We start from the raw sequence: 18,432 nt of genomic DNA on the forward strand, positions 1-18,432 counted from the left end.
GCAATGTCGGCTGGCGACCCCCAGGGGGAGGGCCTTCTCTGTGGGTGCCCCTGCCCTCTGGAACGAACTACCCCCCGAGATCCGGACGATTCCGGATCTCCTTACTTTCCGCCGCGCCCTCAAGACATGGCTTTTCCAACAAGCGGGCCTGGCCTAGGGAGGATTTTAAATTGGGTTTATTTTTTAGAAAATTTTAACACCACAACTTTAAAATATTTGGTTTTAATTTGGTTTTATTTGGCGGGGATTGTGGGTATGTTTTTGTTTTAAATATGTTGTGAGCCGCCCTGAGTCCCGTCGGGAGAAGGGCGGGATATAAATCAAATAAAATAAATAAATAAATAAATAAAATCTCTAATGAACATCATCAAGAGGCAGGATTAGTGAATGTTAACCTTTGAGAGAGGTAACTATTAATTAAAAATGATGCCAACTGAACCACTAAAACTAGGCTGATGCAGGAATAACCTTTGTTAAATCAGATTAACTTTTTATTTTCCTCCTCCTCTTTCTTCTTCATAGTCATTGCATATTATTAATATCCATGTCAGGTACATATTTGCATTTGAAATGAAATATTTAAAAAAACCCTCTTTTCTTTCTTTTTCTCTGCTCTGGATTGGCATTCTTAAAAAATAAACAAAAATGTTGAGTCCAAAATTAGTATCCCAGCTGAAGTTTAATTTTGCTTGTAGAAAGAGTAACACTCAGTACAATTCATCCATATATCATTTAGAGACTTCCTGCTTCCACAACTCCTGTGATAACTCTAAGCAGCTGACAATGTGGGAAATGAACCTATGAAAATAATATTACAACTGAATTAATCCAAATAATCCCAGGTTGCCCTTCAGCATCCTTGTGCTTCCGCAGCTCAATATAATATCCCAGCATGTTTGAGAATTTCCATTTAATCAGCAGCTCTTAAATTTATCTAAGTGACTAACATCAATGATTTTCATTTGAGATCTTTTAAGTCCCTCTTCCATCCCAAGTCTCCCAACCCAACACCTCTTACACAGCATCACCAAACAAGTCAAAAGTTTATCTTGAGCAAATGTACTTTTGAAGGCGCAAAGGTAAAAATAAGAGGCTACAGTGGAGGTAATTTATTCAAAGAATCCCATTAATTTTGGAAATATACATCTGTTTAAAAAGACAAAAAAGCAACTATAAAGAGCTAAAGATTTCACACTCGGAAGAATAGCTGTTTATTGTTCTATGTGGGTTTCTTGCCTACTTTAATGAACTCTCCCAGAAGACTAAATAAGATTTAAAGCAGTCTATGTGTCATAAATGGAGAACAGATAATGTATTTGTATAACAGTGATGCAAAGACACACAATATCCAAGGCCCTATGTCAATTTCCACCTGCCCAATATGCAAATTACTCATAAGGGTAAGCTGGCATTATAATAACTTAGGCCAACAATAATATATGGGATTTAATTAAACAAGCCAAATTAATTCCAAGCAATAAGGATGATTTAATAACATGTGCATTCTGGAGACCAGTTATTCAAAACAGGACATGGCCTTGTTTGGAGGAATGGTTATCAGAGCAATTTAGCTTGCTGATAAATATATTAGTTTAATAGCATGTTTTTGAGATTGTTTCAAAAGAAAAAAAGTAGTAATGTCTTTTAAGAAATAAGGTCTTGAATGCTTTCTTAAGAAAATGATTAGGGCAAGGAGTAGACAATGCACAATTTTATGCATTACTATGTTTAATAAGGATTGCTCTCAATAACTATGCTTTGGATTAAAGCTTTGGACTTAACTGTATTAATGTAAAATATGATAATTATTTTGTATTTTTTCTAAATAATATAGATGAATTAGTCCAAGCAGTGCAAATACTTTTTTATTATTATTTATGAACAACTTCCAATATTCACAAGTCCTTATTTTTAATGTATTCTTAATGTAAGGTTTGATTATTGCTTCAATATAATAAAAAATAAAAGTGTTTGCATGATTATCTCTTATATAAATCAATTTCAGCATTTTTTTCTTCTAAGAGAACTGAGATTAGATTGCAACCTAAGTTACATCTGCACTATGTTTGCTATGTTTTATTTATCTTTACAAAACAATGTTTCCATAGTTTAGGTATTTGTGTCACACTGTATTTCATATGAAGAATGGAGCATGTGTGCCAAACCTACTAGCTTTTAGTATTATTTAATGATAAATCTAGATGTTCAGTGCCTATCATTCTGCAGTGAAATGAACTTGTGGCTTTTGTCTGGAAATTGAGTCACGGCAATTAGAAAAATTGCTCAGATTCTACCTGGATGACAGAGAATCTTCATCAACAACTTGTGACTTCTGATTATTCATGGAGATTTGGGGTCTGCCAAAGTATAGAAGAAAAAACAACAACACCTGAATTGCTGCATGAAAAAAATGTGAGGGCTCATGGAATAGAGCAGAGTTTCCCAACTTTTCCAGCTTTGGGGATTGACTGGGGGTGGGGGGAAAGAGAGGGGATGGTTCTGTGTGTGTGGAAGGAATGCTCATGTGTGTGCATCTCCATTTGCACGAGTGGGTGGGCATGCACACCCACCACTCACACAAATGGAGGGCATGTGCATTGCCCTCCATTTCCGCACTCCGGTTCCGAAGGGCTCAAGGCTCAGTAGTTAGCCCCAGTCCAGGGGTTGGGAACCAGTTAAGGAGGAAAGAAAAGAGACTTCAGCTAGAGACAGGGAAGCAGGAATCAGAAGGAATTAGAACTGGAAGACCTCCAAAGTCCCTTCCAATTCTGCTATTCTGTTATTCTGCATTGGAATACTTTATTTGGCCAAGTGTGATTAGACACAGAAGGATTTTGTCTCCAATACAGAAGCTCTTGGTGTACATGGGAAACAACACAATAATATTAATCATCACAATAACGATAGCAATAAGAAGAGAAGATGAGAAAAATAATATTGCAAGCAAACCACATGGATAAATATACTTAGATATAAGTAAATATACTTACAATTGTGTACTGAAACCCTTCCATATGTTAAAGTAATAGTAATTACTTTAAAATAAAGTTAGATAACTGTATGAAATTTTAAAACAAATTCCCCCCCTCTCTCTCTTATAATAGTACATTTCACAGATAAATAAGTGAATGGGGTAAGATATCTTTTCCCATTTCCAATGGTCCTTCTCTCTTGCTGTTCTGGCTGCCAGACCCAGACTTAAACATTTTACATCTCATGACAAGTCCCAGTTATTGTGTGTAATGATCTGCTGTCAGTTTCTTCCCACCCAACCCCCTATTTGTGCTTGATCAGCGAGGCATGACTACAGTGACTCTTAATGTGGCAATGTGAAATATAATTAATGCTCAATAAACAAAACCTAATTTTCCATGTATCGGCTTATGGAGGATTAAGGATGACTCAAGAAAATGTATTAATTTGAGCTCCGGTGAAAGACTCAGGAAGTCAATGGCTGAAGTTTTATTTGAATTTTGGGAAGTCAAAGAATTCTGCCATAGTGTGAACACCAGTGTGACCTAAAATGTGTCAGACTTCATATTTCCCAGATCAAAAATCAATAATAATTTATAACCCCACTGGTGAAAGAGATATTGATGAAACTACAGTTAAATAAACAATTTTCCCTGAGTGTTTTTCTATTTCAAATAATAAAAGTAAGATAATATCCATGTGAAACATGTCTTGGGAAATTTACATTTACATATTTTAGGGAGGAATCACTATGGTTAAAGCCCCCATGTTAGAAACTATTGTAAAAACAAAATGTGACATGCCTTTTTACACATCTTTAGAATTTAAATATAAAAGAAATGGGAACACATATAGAAAACATTCTCATTTCTTTGTTCTAGTTTTCTGTTAATGCTTGAGCTGATTGTTTGGAAACAAGCAGTTTAACAGTAGAACTAACTCCCTTAAAGTGATGTATGTGCCTTTGTTCCTCATTGCAGATTCTATGCTAATTTTGACTGCATGGAGATGGGGTTGAATGATTCCAGCCATGATCCCTGATTCCGATTTCCTCTTTCTTCATAAAAGAAAATTCTATACAGTACATAAATGGTACAAACCTCATTCCATAGTTTGGGGAAAATCCAGGAGCTGGAAACATTAGCACAAATGGTTTTAAGCCCTACATTTTTGGGCCCCGCATTATTGGAGCTTCTGCACTCTAAAATCAGAGACTGCTGGATGATGATAACATCTGGGGGTAAAACTTTAATATTGTAGTGGTCAAAAGGTTNAAGGTTGGAACTCCTTTTTATTGATTCTAATGCTTGCCCAGTTCCAGCTACAGTTATATACTCTCATTTTTAGAAGAATAAAATATCCAGAGATGTGTGTTTCCAAAAATAACTGTAATCTTTTCATATTGTATAATTAAGGCATGTGAAACAGAAACATGTGTTAATAATCGGAGCTGAAAATCAATATAGACATCAAGAATCTTATGAAATATAAATGAAATTACTGGAAAAACATGTATTAATGGCAAATAATTATTAGCTAATTATGTGATTCTGTAAATGAACTGGCTCAGAAAAGGAAATGGACAGGAAAATTGAAGCATTAGTCCAACTGGAAAAGAACAAAATTGTTCCAAGGGGAAGGGAGAGATTTGAATGCAGTGCTAAATGCATTTAAGAACTTTTCAGCAGACACGGAAAAAATTGAATTTACTAGCAACATAGTGAATTCAGACCTTAAAAGTGCCTATCCTCAGTCTTGATGCATGTCAACAAAATGAGATTTAAGAATGGAACAAAAAAATAGCAAATATTAAGAAATCATAAAAGAAGCCTTTAAGTAGCTAATAAAATAATTGAAGTGAGGGATGTGCAAACCTATTGAAATGAGCCGGTGGCAATATAAGTCTCATTTATACATTCCCATTAAGCTAGACAATTTTACCAAACATATAGGAGTTGAGGATAGTAAAAATATTGAAAAAAATATTTACAATTGTAGTTGGAAAGTTTGAATGCTGAATATTGTATAGCAGCACACATAAATAGCTATTTATAACAGAAATGTTCTTCTTATTTTTAAAACTACATATATTTCTTAGGATTAATCACAAAGTTCTCTCTTTTGTACCTGAGGCACCTGGCAGGTTTTTTTTTAATAATACCTGTTGTTTTCTTGTTCTTCTTTAGTAACAACTAATATCTGTTGTGTAAAAAAAAAGGTTTCCCACATTCTTACTTGCAATATAGTGGTCAGTAAACGCCAGGCATCGTGGCCCATATGTCTTGAAGATGGAATGATTTTTTATGTGGGAAGAATGTACTCATCCATCAAAATTGCCAGCTTCCATTTGACCAACTGTATTTCACAATAACAAGATTTGCCACGTCAGAAACATTAAGGAGTAGTTTAAACAATGTATTATGCCCCATAAATTATGATAATTCTGAACTTAACACTTTGGTTCCATTTCATTCATCAAAAAACCCTCCTTTAAGGCACATTTTAAGAGCAATGGTATGATAATCAAATATAAATTTAATATATGCATTTTTTTATTTTTAATATCTGTTGGGAAATTTTAGGTTTTTTTCTGATTTCAGAAGGGATAATTGGAGGGGGGATCAATTGTATATCCAGACTTTGCCTTGGTTTATTTTTTAATTGTTTGAAATACATGAAATAAGAATCTACCACATAAGAAATACCTTGCAAGCCACTCACTTTCCTTCATTATTTCTTTCTTAAATCATCCTTGCTTTCACAATTCTCCTTACAAAGTTTCCATTGGTTTTTAAAAACGAAAATGCAATTTTTAGTTTTTAGCAACCAATCATTCCTAGATAGCTACTAGGAGCAGAGAAAAGAGAATCCATGAAGAACTTCATAAAACCTGGTTACCAAGGAAAATTTACTCCTCCGTTTTTCGCATTTCTAGGCTAGAGCTGCCCTCCCAGAAATAATAGGAAGATAAGTCCTAGGCAAGTTGCTTGGGCACATCAGGTTTCTCTGCAGTAGTTCTCCTTGAACAATAATGATGTAAAATAGCAGGCTCTTGAATGTGCCATACTGCAGCAGCCTGAGATTGAAGTGAATACTCTTCTTTCCTTTTCTATAGAAACACATAACTATGGGAGGGTTCTTTGTCTTGTTCTGTTTTTCTCTCCCCCCCCCCTTTTTTTAATTACTACATAAGAACTGGTTGTAGGAATGAAGCGTAGGCACTGAAATGATATTTAGGGCAGCCCTTTTTCAAGTATGATTTATCTTAAATAATCTAGACTTGCTGAATTCATCATTTCAAAGGAGCACTTGGCAATCATCTTAAGCACAGGAGTGTCAAAAGGTGTAATGAGTTATAAATCCGTATTTCCTAGGAGTGATAGGTATCTGATGCTTTTTTTTTTTGCTTAGTTTCATGAGGCAAGTTGGATTAAATCTCATATTTCTATTAAAAAGAATGTGACATGGCTTTCCCATCATGTGGGCAAGCATCTTCTCTGCTAGTCTGGTCTGTGAATCACTATTTTGCAGAAAAGAGTCAGTTGTGAAAGAGCTCGGCCAAGAGTGATTCCCCATTGATAAAAATGACTCAGTTGCATGAAGTTTTCACACAAATGGTCTACCCGCAAGCAATATGATACCAAGGCTGGCTCCACTACAGTGAACCTTGATGAGATTAGCAGTATAGACCCATTAATCCATTGGAGAGATGGTATTATTCCTCATCCATCCATCCAATGGATGCCGATTGTTTCTGTTCCTAGGCCAGGAACTTCAGTTACAGCAACCTTCTCTTTCTCCTCTTCTTTTTTCTTAGCGCCAAAGGAGCAGTGGCTGCTGTGGTTGAAGGAAGAGACAAGAGCAGATGCAGTTGAAGATTTTGGCTCTTTAACTGTTGTTGGCCTCATATGGGCATGAACTGAGTTCCTGCTATTTTCATGGCTGCTACTGTTAAGCTGAGCTTATTTTGAGAACTGGCATGGTGACTCAGCAAGTTGCTGAGCACCCTGGTGTATATTTATCCTCAAATGGTTATTGGGAGATGTTATGTTTCATGCCCATAGATCTTCAGTTTGGGCTGAAAGTGATTGAGAAATTAAATGAATTATTGTCTTTCCCACATATCCTAACCTTGGTTGTACTATTCACATCTTGGAAAAAGGCTATGTGATAGGCCCACCATGTTGTATGTTTCCATGAGTTAGACCTCTCCATCTCCATCTGCTGTCCAAATTCTGAAATGGAAAGTAGTTGACATAAAAGCATGTTTCATGTTCCTCCTTGAAGAGGATGGAAAACGTTTGCTGAGAGGCCTGTTTCGTAATGCCAAATATTGTCAGATTTTTCAAACCATTATTTCATTGGTCAATCCAAATGTCACACAAAAGAGTGTGCATAGTTGCTTGTCTCTTACTGGCCAATAATATTTCTTGGCTTGTCTTTTGAAAAGATTGCCTACAGTGGCAAATGCTATTTACTTCCATACCACTTATTAATGCCTTTTTGTTGGATTTATCTCTTTAGGGCAAGAGAAAGAGAATGCTGGAGGAGCAGAGGAATACACTAATCAATTAATTAACCCATGCTGTTACATGTAGTTCATTGTCATAATCATACAGCTTTTCTGATCCTTCCATATTGGCAGGTATGCTGTTAGTCTACAGCTTCTCATAAACAGTTGGATGATGATGTACCTTAATTTATGGAAAAAAGATTTGTCTATATGTAATTAGAAATATGTAATTAGAATTATTGCAGAGGTCTAGATTTATTTATTATATTTATTTATTAAATTTATATGCTGCCCATCTCACTCATATCCAATATTCATCATGGCTATTCCCAGGGTTATTTCCACTTTGGGTTGGGCACTTATATTACTGATTGATCATAGATTTGTTTGTGGGGTAGTTTTTATCCCAGTTTTAGGTTAAAACTGACCTGAAAGCAAATGAGCAGGCAGTCACTTTGATGACTCACCAATATTGTAAACAAGCAAACAAACAAATCTTTAAAGGAAGTTTGTTAAGTAACCCTTTTTATCAGTTCTATGTTTTTTGCTGATCTGATATTTATTCTTTTATTTCAAGTGCACCCTAATTTCCCATGGACTGAATATGATGGCACTAACCTCTGACCCAGCTATCATAAAGTCTTCCTTTAAAACCTCAGATGAGCTCTGAGAACTTTCATTCTTCACTCAAGTCCAGTACATTTTCGCCTGCCATTCTGTCAGAAAATTGTTTAGCCTGCTTTTTCTCCAAAAAATGCTTATTATTTGAAATTTGCATTGATGGCACACTATAAAACTGTATATATATTCAACTGCCTTATTTTCAAGAAGCAGAATGGGTGGAAAATTCAGTCAGGCTTTTTGGCATGCCTTCCTTGTGACTAGCCTCATTTATGAGATGCCTGTACTGAAATTATATTTAACGTTTTAGCTGCATGTGGAAATGTGCTTCACATTTTGCTTTAAGATATTTGTAACTTGATCCCACTCCTCCAACACTGAATAAAAGGTGTTGTATATTCACTATATCTTGAGACGGACTGAAAACAAATAGGTGGTGTCATTCACTGAGCTGTGGGTGGTAAGCCTGTGTTGAAAGTCCAATGTAATGATTAGGACATCATTTTTTTGTCAGATATTGTTGGATATGTGTGTTGCTTTGTGGGTGATCTGTACATTTCTGTGTACAGAAAGAGAGAGAAAGAGTTATATTGGAAGAGTGTTGAAATTGTCTCTCTTTTATGATTGGACACTACTGCCCATCTACCATTTAATATGTTTACGTGCCCTGCCCAGTTCTGCAGCCATTTCTAGAGGATAAAACTAGATACTGTATCTCTTATAATTCTCCACTCACTATCAAAGCAATCTCAGGCTATATTTTTCTGCTCTACCTCTAAAGCAGGGGTGTCAAACTGCCAGCCCATGGGCTGGTTGCATCATAAAGAGGCCTCTCCCATCCCAGCTCTGGCAATGCAAAAAAAGTCACAATACGTCATGACACATTACGTGGTGCGGCGAGTTTGACACCTGTGCTCTAAAGTATGCTTTTTTATGTTATGTTACCTGCCTGTTTCAGATAGAAAGCTTCAGTTTGATGCAGACCTAAGCAGTTCATTGGCTATTTTGCAGAACAAGGAACACTCCTTCAACTAAACCAATATTTACCACATTCTCTTATACTTTCTAGAGGTGCTTTTCACCATGACTGCTATAATAGCACAATGTTTATCGCACTTGGTAAATAAATGGTTGCTGATTGGTTGCAGAAGGATTATCTTTCAAATAGCTATAGGTTATTTGGAATCTGAGGATGAAATTGTATTATCTTCAGTTACTGGAAAAACTGTAAAACATTGCATTACTGAATTTGTTTGTTTAAAGGAAGCATAAGGAAAGTTGGAAGCTTGGGAAAAGGCCTTTTGTTTAAAAAAACCTGTTATTTTCTGATTTCTGAAGCACCAACTTTCTTTTTACAAAGCACGACTTATTCCTATTGTGCTCTTATAGCTCTGAAAGTCATGAGAAAACAATAGGGCAGTTAAATAAGACCCTTTTTAATCTTTTTATGCCTGCTTATTTGGACATTTCAACTTGTATTGTATATAATCAAAACTGAATAAAAACTGTCTAGTAGATTTAGATGTAGATATAAATTATATAGTTATAAATGTGTACTTATACTAAGGGTATTTATTTATTAAATTTTTATGTTGACCATCTTATGGTTTGTGGTGATTCTGAACCTCATATATATGTTCATAAAAGCTCATCTGCGAAATGAAAAGTGATTAGTCATTGCTAATTGTGAGAGATCTTGTTGCTTGTTGTTCAATCTGAGTATCTTAACTCTTCTCAAAGAGCCTTAATTTGAGTATAATTTTCTTAAACTGATTTAGAGTCATGCATAAACACACAGGATACAAGCAGTTTAAACAGTTAGTAGAGATCTGCTCTTGGAAATTTGGTCTGTTTTAAATGATTGGAATGTCTATTTGATAATTAATTAAGTTTTTTATAATTAAGAGAAATAGTGGCTTTTGGTCTGGCTGACATGGGCATTGCCAAGGTGAAGTTCTCAAACTTTTGGATGCAGCTGTGCTGATTCTGATTTTGTCAAGGCAACTTGCCTGCTCCTCTATTGAATTGAAAACCCAACAACTTCCACCTGTCAAAGGGATAACTGAATAATGTAGCTGAATAACTTCAAGGATGGCTTTCTGGTCCAAACAGAGTCTGTGATATTAATTTAGTGTATCATTCACTATCATAAAAATCTGTTTCTTGAGGTCATGTTCAAAGCTGGTGATCATTTTTCTGACTGATGTTCATGTAGAATTGTTTCTCAGTGAAATATGTCACAGTTGTCCTATTCAAACCAAAATAATTATAGCACAAGGGACTTTGGATGACAAAAATACAGATACGCAGTTACTTAAAACAGGAGGAGGAGGAGGAGGAGGAGGAGGAGGAGGAAATAATTTATTATTCTATGCCAGAAAAATTTGAGCATTATTTTCCATTATTTAAGTAAAGCCAATACATTTTGGGCTGAGCTACTGGTTGAATCGGCAATCAAATTAGATGTCAACGCTGCTAACATTGGATGTTCTTGCTCTGATAAAATATGCAGAGCTGTGTGGTATTTTTAGAGTTAACTCAGATGATGCTGGGAGGGGAGGAGAAAGAATGTATGTGGGTAATTATATTAGATAAAAATCCCAGGCTGCAAATGGAAGAGAACCTTTGGCCTTCAAACTGATAGGAGAACATGATTTATGACAGCAAATTAAGGGAGGGAACATGCTGGCAAAATATGTGCTCAGGGGAGGAGAATTTAGATCTTGGCATCTCTCATTCATGCCCTGCTGACATTTTGTTAGGATAAACAATGCCTGGAAGTTCTTTGAAGTGTTTCATTAGTCGGAACCATGACCATGACATTAGAATTGTTGTGGTTTATGTATTCCTGTGACCCTTATGTTTTGTAAATAAGATTCACATCAATTTTTAAAAATGTTCGCACAGTCAGTAGCAAGCAATAATATGAGAAATAATATCCATATATGAGATGTAGCGTGCAAGTAGCCTGAAGGAAAGAGGATAAAACATTTGCAGCTCTGTACTGAGAGAGTGATGTGCAGCCTTAAGATGTAGCAGCTGCATTAAAATGATTTTTTTTTAAAAAAATAAGGGAGATAAAATGTTCTTCAGAATCATATTCCAAATAAATAAAACTGTTGTGACAGAAGACCACTGCAGAATTCATGATCGGGTTTTAGTAATATAATCAATGTTTCCTTTGCAATGTAATTGTGGTCTCGGAGGGGTTTTAAAAGCTATTTCTTCTCAATACAGAAACATTCTGACAGAAACCAACAGGAATAGTTCAAATATTGCATCTAATTTCTATGATTCATGGACAGTTTGTTTAAGAAGCTCTAGTAGTCTGCTCCTTTAAATGCTGCAGTTCCGATGAGAATCAGATTTAAATTATGATTTCAAACAAAGTCATGCAAGACAGCAGCATGAAATACATTGACTTTAAAACACACAGAGAAAAAATACGATCACTTAAAAAGCGTTCTCAAGTTGCTTCTTCACATATTTGCTACTACTTTGCCCAGCTATCTTCTGGCTAGACCAGGGGTGGGGAACCTTGGCTCTTTTATGACTCTTGGACTTGAACTTCCAGAATTCCTGAGACAGCATGGCTGGTTCAGGAATTCTGGGTATTGAAGTCCACAAGTCATAAAAGAGCTAAGGTTCCTCATCCCTGGGCTAGATGAACCAGCCATGAATATATATATATAAACATAAGAACACAAACAACTGCTGGATGGGACTCTGGCCCATATAGTCCAATAGCAGCCAACTAGTTGCCTAAGAAAGCCCACTGGTCTCTCAGCAGATGAATTTCAGAGGCAGCCACTCTGCTATCAAGGCTAGTAGCCATTGATATCTACAGTATGACAGTCCATAAATTGATCCTGCCCTTTTTTGAAGCCAGCCAAGCAGGTAGTATGTTATATTGTATGCTGCATATTATGCAGTATGTTAAAACAAGACATCTTTTCTTTAATCCTAATTCTTCTAGGATTAAATTTCAGTGGGTGACCTCTGTATCTGATCAGAAGTTCATCCACTTTGTTACTGATTTTAGGCATTTTATTAAATGAAGACATCTCAAATGAAAAAGGGGTTTTCCTCCATCAAGGCACATAATTAAATATTATTATCCTTTTCTGTACCAAGTGAATACTAAGTTAACTTTCTACATCTTTTTTCTTCTTCTATGCATCTTGTATTTAAATTAATTACTTGTTAATGTTTTTTTATAGAATAACAGAGTTGGAGGGGATCTTGGAGGTCTTCTAGTCCAACCTCCTACTCAGGCAGGAAACCCTATACCATTTCAAACAAATGATTGTCCAATCTCTTCTTTAAAAACCTCCAGCAATAGAGCACCTACAAATTCTGGAGGCAAGTCATTCCAATGATTAATTGTTCTAACTTTTAGGAAATTTGTCCTTGGTTCTCTTCTTGATTAGTCTCCATCCATTGCTTCTTGTCCTGCCTTCAGGTACTTTGGAGAATAGCTTGACTCTTCTTTGTGGCAGCCCCTGAGATATTGGAACACTGCTATCATGTCCCCCCTCGTCCTTCTCTTCATTAAACTAGACATACCCATGCCTGCAACCGTTTGCTCTAAGCTGCCAAAAATATTAGGGCAGGGATGGATTGTGGTTCCTTCAATCTTCCTTTCAGGCAGGAAAATTGCTCTTGGGAGGAGTAGCTGTCTTCTGTCATGCTTTCTTGATTGCCAAGTATAACTACATAGCTCTTTCTTAGGAACCTGTTTCATGTTCCAGACAAAGCATGAAAAGCAACAGAAGCAGTCTTGCCTGGAAGAAGACACTTCCCACATTGGTTTACACTATATTCTTATTCCCCAAGACAAGAATTTAAATTTGGGAGAAAGGATCTAACCTTTCTTTATTCATAGTAACAATTTTTGATACATTGCTCTAGTTTGCCTTGACAAAATATCATTGATATATTCTTAATTTCATTAACAGTTTGAGCCTCAGATTTTAAAAATAATTACATCATTTAATGCATAAAGTTCAGGATCAAAGTAATGAAAACATTATTGACTATCAAGCTCACTATATCAAAAGTCTTGGGACTATTGACTTAGTAACTGGAGAAAAAATGACAAGATAACAATAAATATTTTCAATGGACATTTCTGTTATTTCCATTGAACTTAGATTAGGCTAATAAACAACTAAAGGGAACAACTGGAGCTGCATGGAAGGAAATATTAGTTTCAGCCATAGTGTGTTAATTAACATAAAATAATTTTTGTACTGAATTTCATCTAAATTTTATCTTAATGATATTTTTCAGGAATGACTTTGTATAAAATGAGAGATACTATATGATAATCCTTAGAGCTTTTACATAAGACTAACGTCAGATATTTATACGTATCGAGATGACTATAACAGATTTTCATTACCTTATTTAAAAAGCAAATTCTAGACTGTCAGAAGACAATGTATCATGTACTTTTTTATCCTGGATTGATGATTGCAATTGTCTACTTAAGATTTTCTTAAACTTTTTTCCTCTTAGGAACCCTTCCCACTTTTAAAAATTATGAAGGTTCCCCAAAGAGTTTTTATTTTTATGGGTTATATCTATTGATATAATAAATATAGATATAGATGAATTAAATTTATCTATACTGAAAGCCAGATTTCTTTATTTGCATCCTGCATAGACTGTAGTGTATATAATAGTGAGGTTACCTATCCATCCATCCATCCATCCATCCATCCATCCATCCATCCATCTCCCTAGTGTCTAATGGTATATCCCCTTCTCACGGAGGTATTCCTCGATATGAAAATTTAAGGTAACTATTTGCCAGTCTCCAATCTTCCCATATTAGAGAAAGCTGTTGAGAAACTACATGACACCTTCAATAAACACATGCATATACTTTTTTTTAATTGGATGCTTCAAACTATGCTATGGAATTATATTAAGACACCTATAAAACTGTAGGGACTTGTCCAGGTAGTTTCCAAGAATTGGACAGTGTAAACAGATTTTTTTAAAAAAATATCTGCTTATGATATTTCCTAATCTAATATATGAGGGCAATTTGAAAATAAACCTCCATTTAGTTATTAATGACAGTCACTCGCAGATACAGAACTTTTATTATACACATTAGAAAATTACAACATTACATTACTTTTCTACATAATAGCCATTCAAATTGAGGAAGTTGTCATAACATCTTACAAGTTTTGAAATTCCTTAGTAGTAGTCACTCGGCGCCAAATCTGGGCTATGACGGGGGGGGGGTGATCAAAAACATCCAAATGGAACTTCTTCAAAAGTTCTTGGGTATGTCTAGCGATGTGCGGGCGAGCATTATCATGAACCACCACCCCACCGGAAGTCAGCATGCCCCAACGCTTGTTATGGATGGCTTGTCTGAGTTTTTGTAACGTTTCACAGTAGACTTCTTAATTGATCATCGAACCATGCTCCATGAACTTCACTAGTAGTACTCCTTTGGCATTTTCACATTTGGCAAAAAGTTTTATAGCACCACTTCCGGTGTGGTGATGGTTCACGATAATGCTCGCCAGCATACCACTAGACCCACCCAAGAACATTTGAAGCAGTTCTGTTGGAATTTCAAACCTTGTAAGATGTTATGACAAGTGCCTCAATTTGAATGGCGATTATGTCAAAAACTAATGTAATGCTATAGTTTTCTAATGTGTATAATAAAAGTTCTGTATCTGCGAGTGTCTGTCATTGATAACCAAACAGAGATTTATTTCCGAATTGCCCTCATAGAATGAGCTGACTGCCATATGCCAGGACTACTATAACTATTAGATGTTACCACCATGCAGTGATAGAGTTTGGGGTTCTGTGCTTAATGCTCCAGCAATGATCTATTGGTTTGGTAATGACTGGCAATACACATATTTCATTATTTAATTACTGTAATTTTGATAACTGCTAATCCAGTGATGTTAGTTATTCACCCATTCCTATTATTGCTAAAGTAACATTCTCTTTGGCTAATCTGACCCTTCCTGCCTTTAATTTATATGTGTTGCATTAAATTAAGTAAATACTTGAGAACATTTCATATAGTCAATATATACCTTTTGTCTATTTTGTTTTGGGCTAACAATAATTAAATTGTCTGTCTGTCTGTCTGTCTGTCTGTCTATCTATCATCTATCATCTATCATCTATCTACTTACCTATCTATCTACCTACCTACCTATCCAATTTATATGGCTTTCCATCTCAATTTCATGACTCTGGATGGCTAACAACAATTTAAAATTATATAAATTATATTTAAGAAAATGAAAAATATAAAAACCATACCAGCACAATCAGATGCCATGGTACAAAACCACCAATAGTAATGAATGCAGCCACTACACAAGCTCTACCACACATATGGATCCTCAAGCCCTGTGGCAGAACTGCCAGGTCTTTAAGGCCTTTCAAAAAGCCAGCAGGGCCAGGTCCAATCTAACCTTCAGGGAAATGATGTATCAAAGGGCAGACCCTATGGCAGAGAAGAGTCTCTTCATGGGTCCTGCCAGACCACATTCCTTAGTAGACTTAATAAGTACCTACCATATAGTGCAAGAATCTTTAAAAATACCTTTAGAGGTATCCATCTGACCATTTTTCCATTGTTGCCTTGGATTGTGCCATACAACTTCAATTCACTAGGTTTCATTTTGCCCACAGTGAATAATATCGTGTTCTTTTGAAACTCATACACAGCCAATTTATGTAGAAAAGAACAAAGCAATTTTTGTTCTAGTCATTGTCTCTGTTAGTACAGCCAGACTGTATTATAATGTGATTTAGAAAAAAAAGTCTGCACGTACAAAGACAAATAAATCCTTATTCTGAAACAGAATGTTCAGTCCATTGTGAGTTCTGAGGAAATTTGGATGCCTATCAATCATCTTTTCAATGTCACTCAATGTAAATTGGTAGCATTAGTATATATAACTCAGTGGCTCTCATTATTTAACATGTAGTAGGGCACTTCAGGAAAAAGATTAAAAAATTGGATCAGTTCAACTCTGGCTGAGACTAGCACAGGCAGGAGCTATACTAACTGGAGATCTTTGTTTGAAAATAAAATCAGAATCCTTGACAGGATTGCTTGAAATAGCCATGTTAAAATAATGCATTTAATATAGATAAGGGATGGGGAGATTTAAACCATACTATCCAGCTATGTTGTTGTCAATACATATCTTTCTAGTGGGGGAAAAAAACACATGTGTCAGGATTCCTGAAAGCCAATGTGAACTTATATCACTGAACATGCATACATCAAAACATGCTGCCAATTTTAATTATTAAACAGATTGACATGGCCACCCAACTCACTCATAGATGACTCCATGCTGTTTAGAAAGGGGATAGGGAGCAGACACATCAGCTTTGGAAAATAATTAATTCAGGATATGGAAAGAAGTTATAAAGAAAACTTTAAAAGTCATGCTTATTCAGCTTCACTGTTCATTAAACTATGGCCACACTTCAAGCAAACTCTATAAAATGGACTTTTCAGGTTCTAAAAGATTATGCCTGGCTGTCCAAGTGTTTGCTCTGTGGTTACAAGGGAAGAATACTATAATAATGCAAAGAATGCTATGCTAATAGGAGAAAATGCTTTGTTCAAATTATGTGGGTTTCCGTCAAAACTATTTTCATGTTATTTCCCTATGGTAATAACCTTTATTTCCTTTATTATTTGCTTCTTCATGAAATTTTTATTTCTATTTCTTACTCCCTCAGCAACAGTTCTCATTTTCTTCTTGGCTGAGTAACATTGCTACCATCTCTTTTTTACTCCAATATATTCATATTCATTTCTCTTCGTTAATCAAATCATCAATCCACTAGGCCTACTTGATAGTTACTTCCAGATAAGCAGTCTTATTTATTCTACATTTTTTTACTCTTAGATGGATGAAATGCAGTGGGGCAAAGGAGTGAAGAAAATTCCTTCTTCAGTCTGCAGTCTTCCCTGTAAACCAGGAGAACGAAAAAGGATTATGAAAGGGATGAGCTGCTGCTGGCAGTGTGAACTGTGTGATGGTTACCAATACCAGTTTGATGAAGTGAGCTGCAAGCTGTGCTCCTACAATCAACGACCAAATGAGAATCGCACCGGATGTAGCCCTATCCCTATTGTAAAGTTGGAGTGGCATTCACCATGGGCAGTCATCCCAGTCTTTCTGGCCATGCTTGGAATTATTGCCACCATATTTGTCATGGCAACCTTCATTCGGTACAATGATACTCCCATTGTGAGGGCTTCTGGAAGGGAACTTAGCTATGTTTTGTTGACAGGAATCTTTTTGTGTTATATCATCACTTTCTTGATGATTGCCAAGCCAGATGTTGCTGTGTGTTCTTTCCGGCGTATCTTCCTGGGATTGGGAATGTGCATAAGCTATGCTGCCCTGTTGACTAAAACAAACCGTATCTATCGCATATTTGAACAGGGCAAAAAATCAGTGACAGCACCCAGGCTTATTAGCCCAACATCACAATTAGCAATCACATCAAGTTTGATATCAGTACAACTTCTTGGAGTTTTCATTTGGTTTGCTGTTGATCCACCAAACAGTATTATAGATTATGATGAACATAAGTCTATGGAACCAGATCAAGCCAGAGGCGTTCTCAAATGTGACATTACGGATCTACAAATAATATGCTCTTTGGGGTATAGCATCCTCCTAATGGTTACATGTACTGTTTATGCCATCAAGACTCGGGGTGTCCCAGAGAATTTTAATGAAGCCAAACCCATTGGATTCACTATGTACACTACATGTATAGTATGGCTTGCCTTCATTCCAATATTTTTTTGCACTTCCCAAGCAGCTGAAAAGGTAGGTGAAAATCAAGTAATTTATAAAATCATTATATTTTAAAATTTGAAGGAGGGTTGAAACCACCTTCTGGATATGGGGAAAAATGTTTGGACAAAAATAATTGGTAAGTGCTTCAGCTACACAAAAAGTTGTTGTTGTCGTTCCTGTAGTTAGGTGAAGGTTATGATGATGGTGGTGATTGATAAAGTGGTAAATAAATCACTAAGAATCATTTAATCCATTGATTCCATGGTTGTAACTATTTCAACCACAACTAGAATGCAGTCATTGTTTCAGTATGTAATGTAGTGTATAGCTTAATCAGCATTCTTATTCTTAATGTTTGTCAAAAAAATTATTTTGCTTAGGACCATGTTTTGTAGTTCAGAAAAAGTGGGAGCAAAAGATTGTTTATTGCTATGGTAACAATTCCTCAAATATGAAGTAAATATTAAAAGTCATTGCTGAAATTATAGATAC

At 35.7% G+C, this 18,432-nt stretch overlaps 1 protein-coding gene across 1 annotated transcript in view; it reads left to right on the forward strand.

Annotated features, from left to right (window-relative positions):
• Positions 1–18,432, forward strand: part of LOC107286670 (metabotropic glutamate receptor 7) — a 284,502-nt gene that overhangs the window by 186,339 nt on the left and 79,731 nt on the right. Inside the window, exon 7 of the mRNA XM_029283983.1 lies at positions 17,035–17,970. Coding sequence (XP_029139816.1) covers positions 17,035–17,970 — 936 coding nt within the window. The remainder of the gene's footprint in view (positions 1–17,034; positions 17,971–18,432) is intronic.

This window comes from Protobothrops mucrosquamatus, unplaced genomic scaffold (genome assembly GCF_001527695.2).
Source record: "Protobothrops mucrosquamatus isolate PMUCROS unplaced genomic scaffold, P.Mucros_1.0 scaffold307, whole genome shotgun sequence".
In the NCBI taxonomy this organism is placed as follows: domain Eukaryota; kingdom Metazoa; phylum Chordata; class Lepidosauria; order Squamata; family Viperidae; genus Protobothrops; species Protobothrops mucrosquamatus.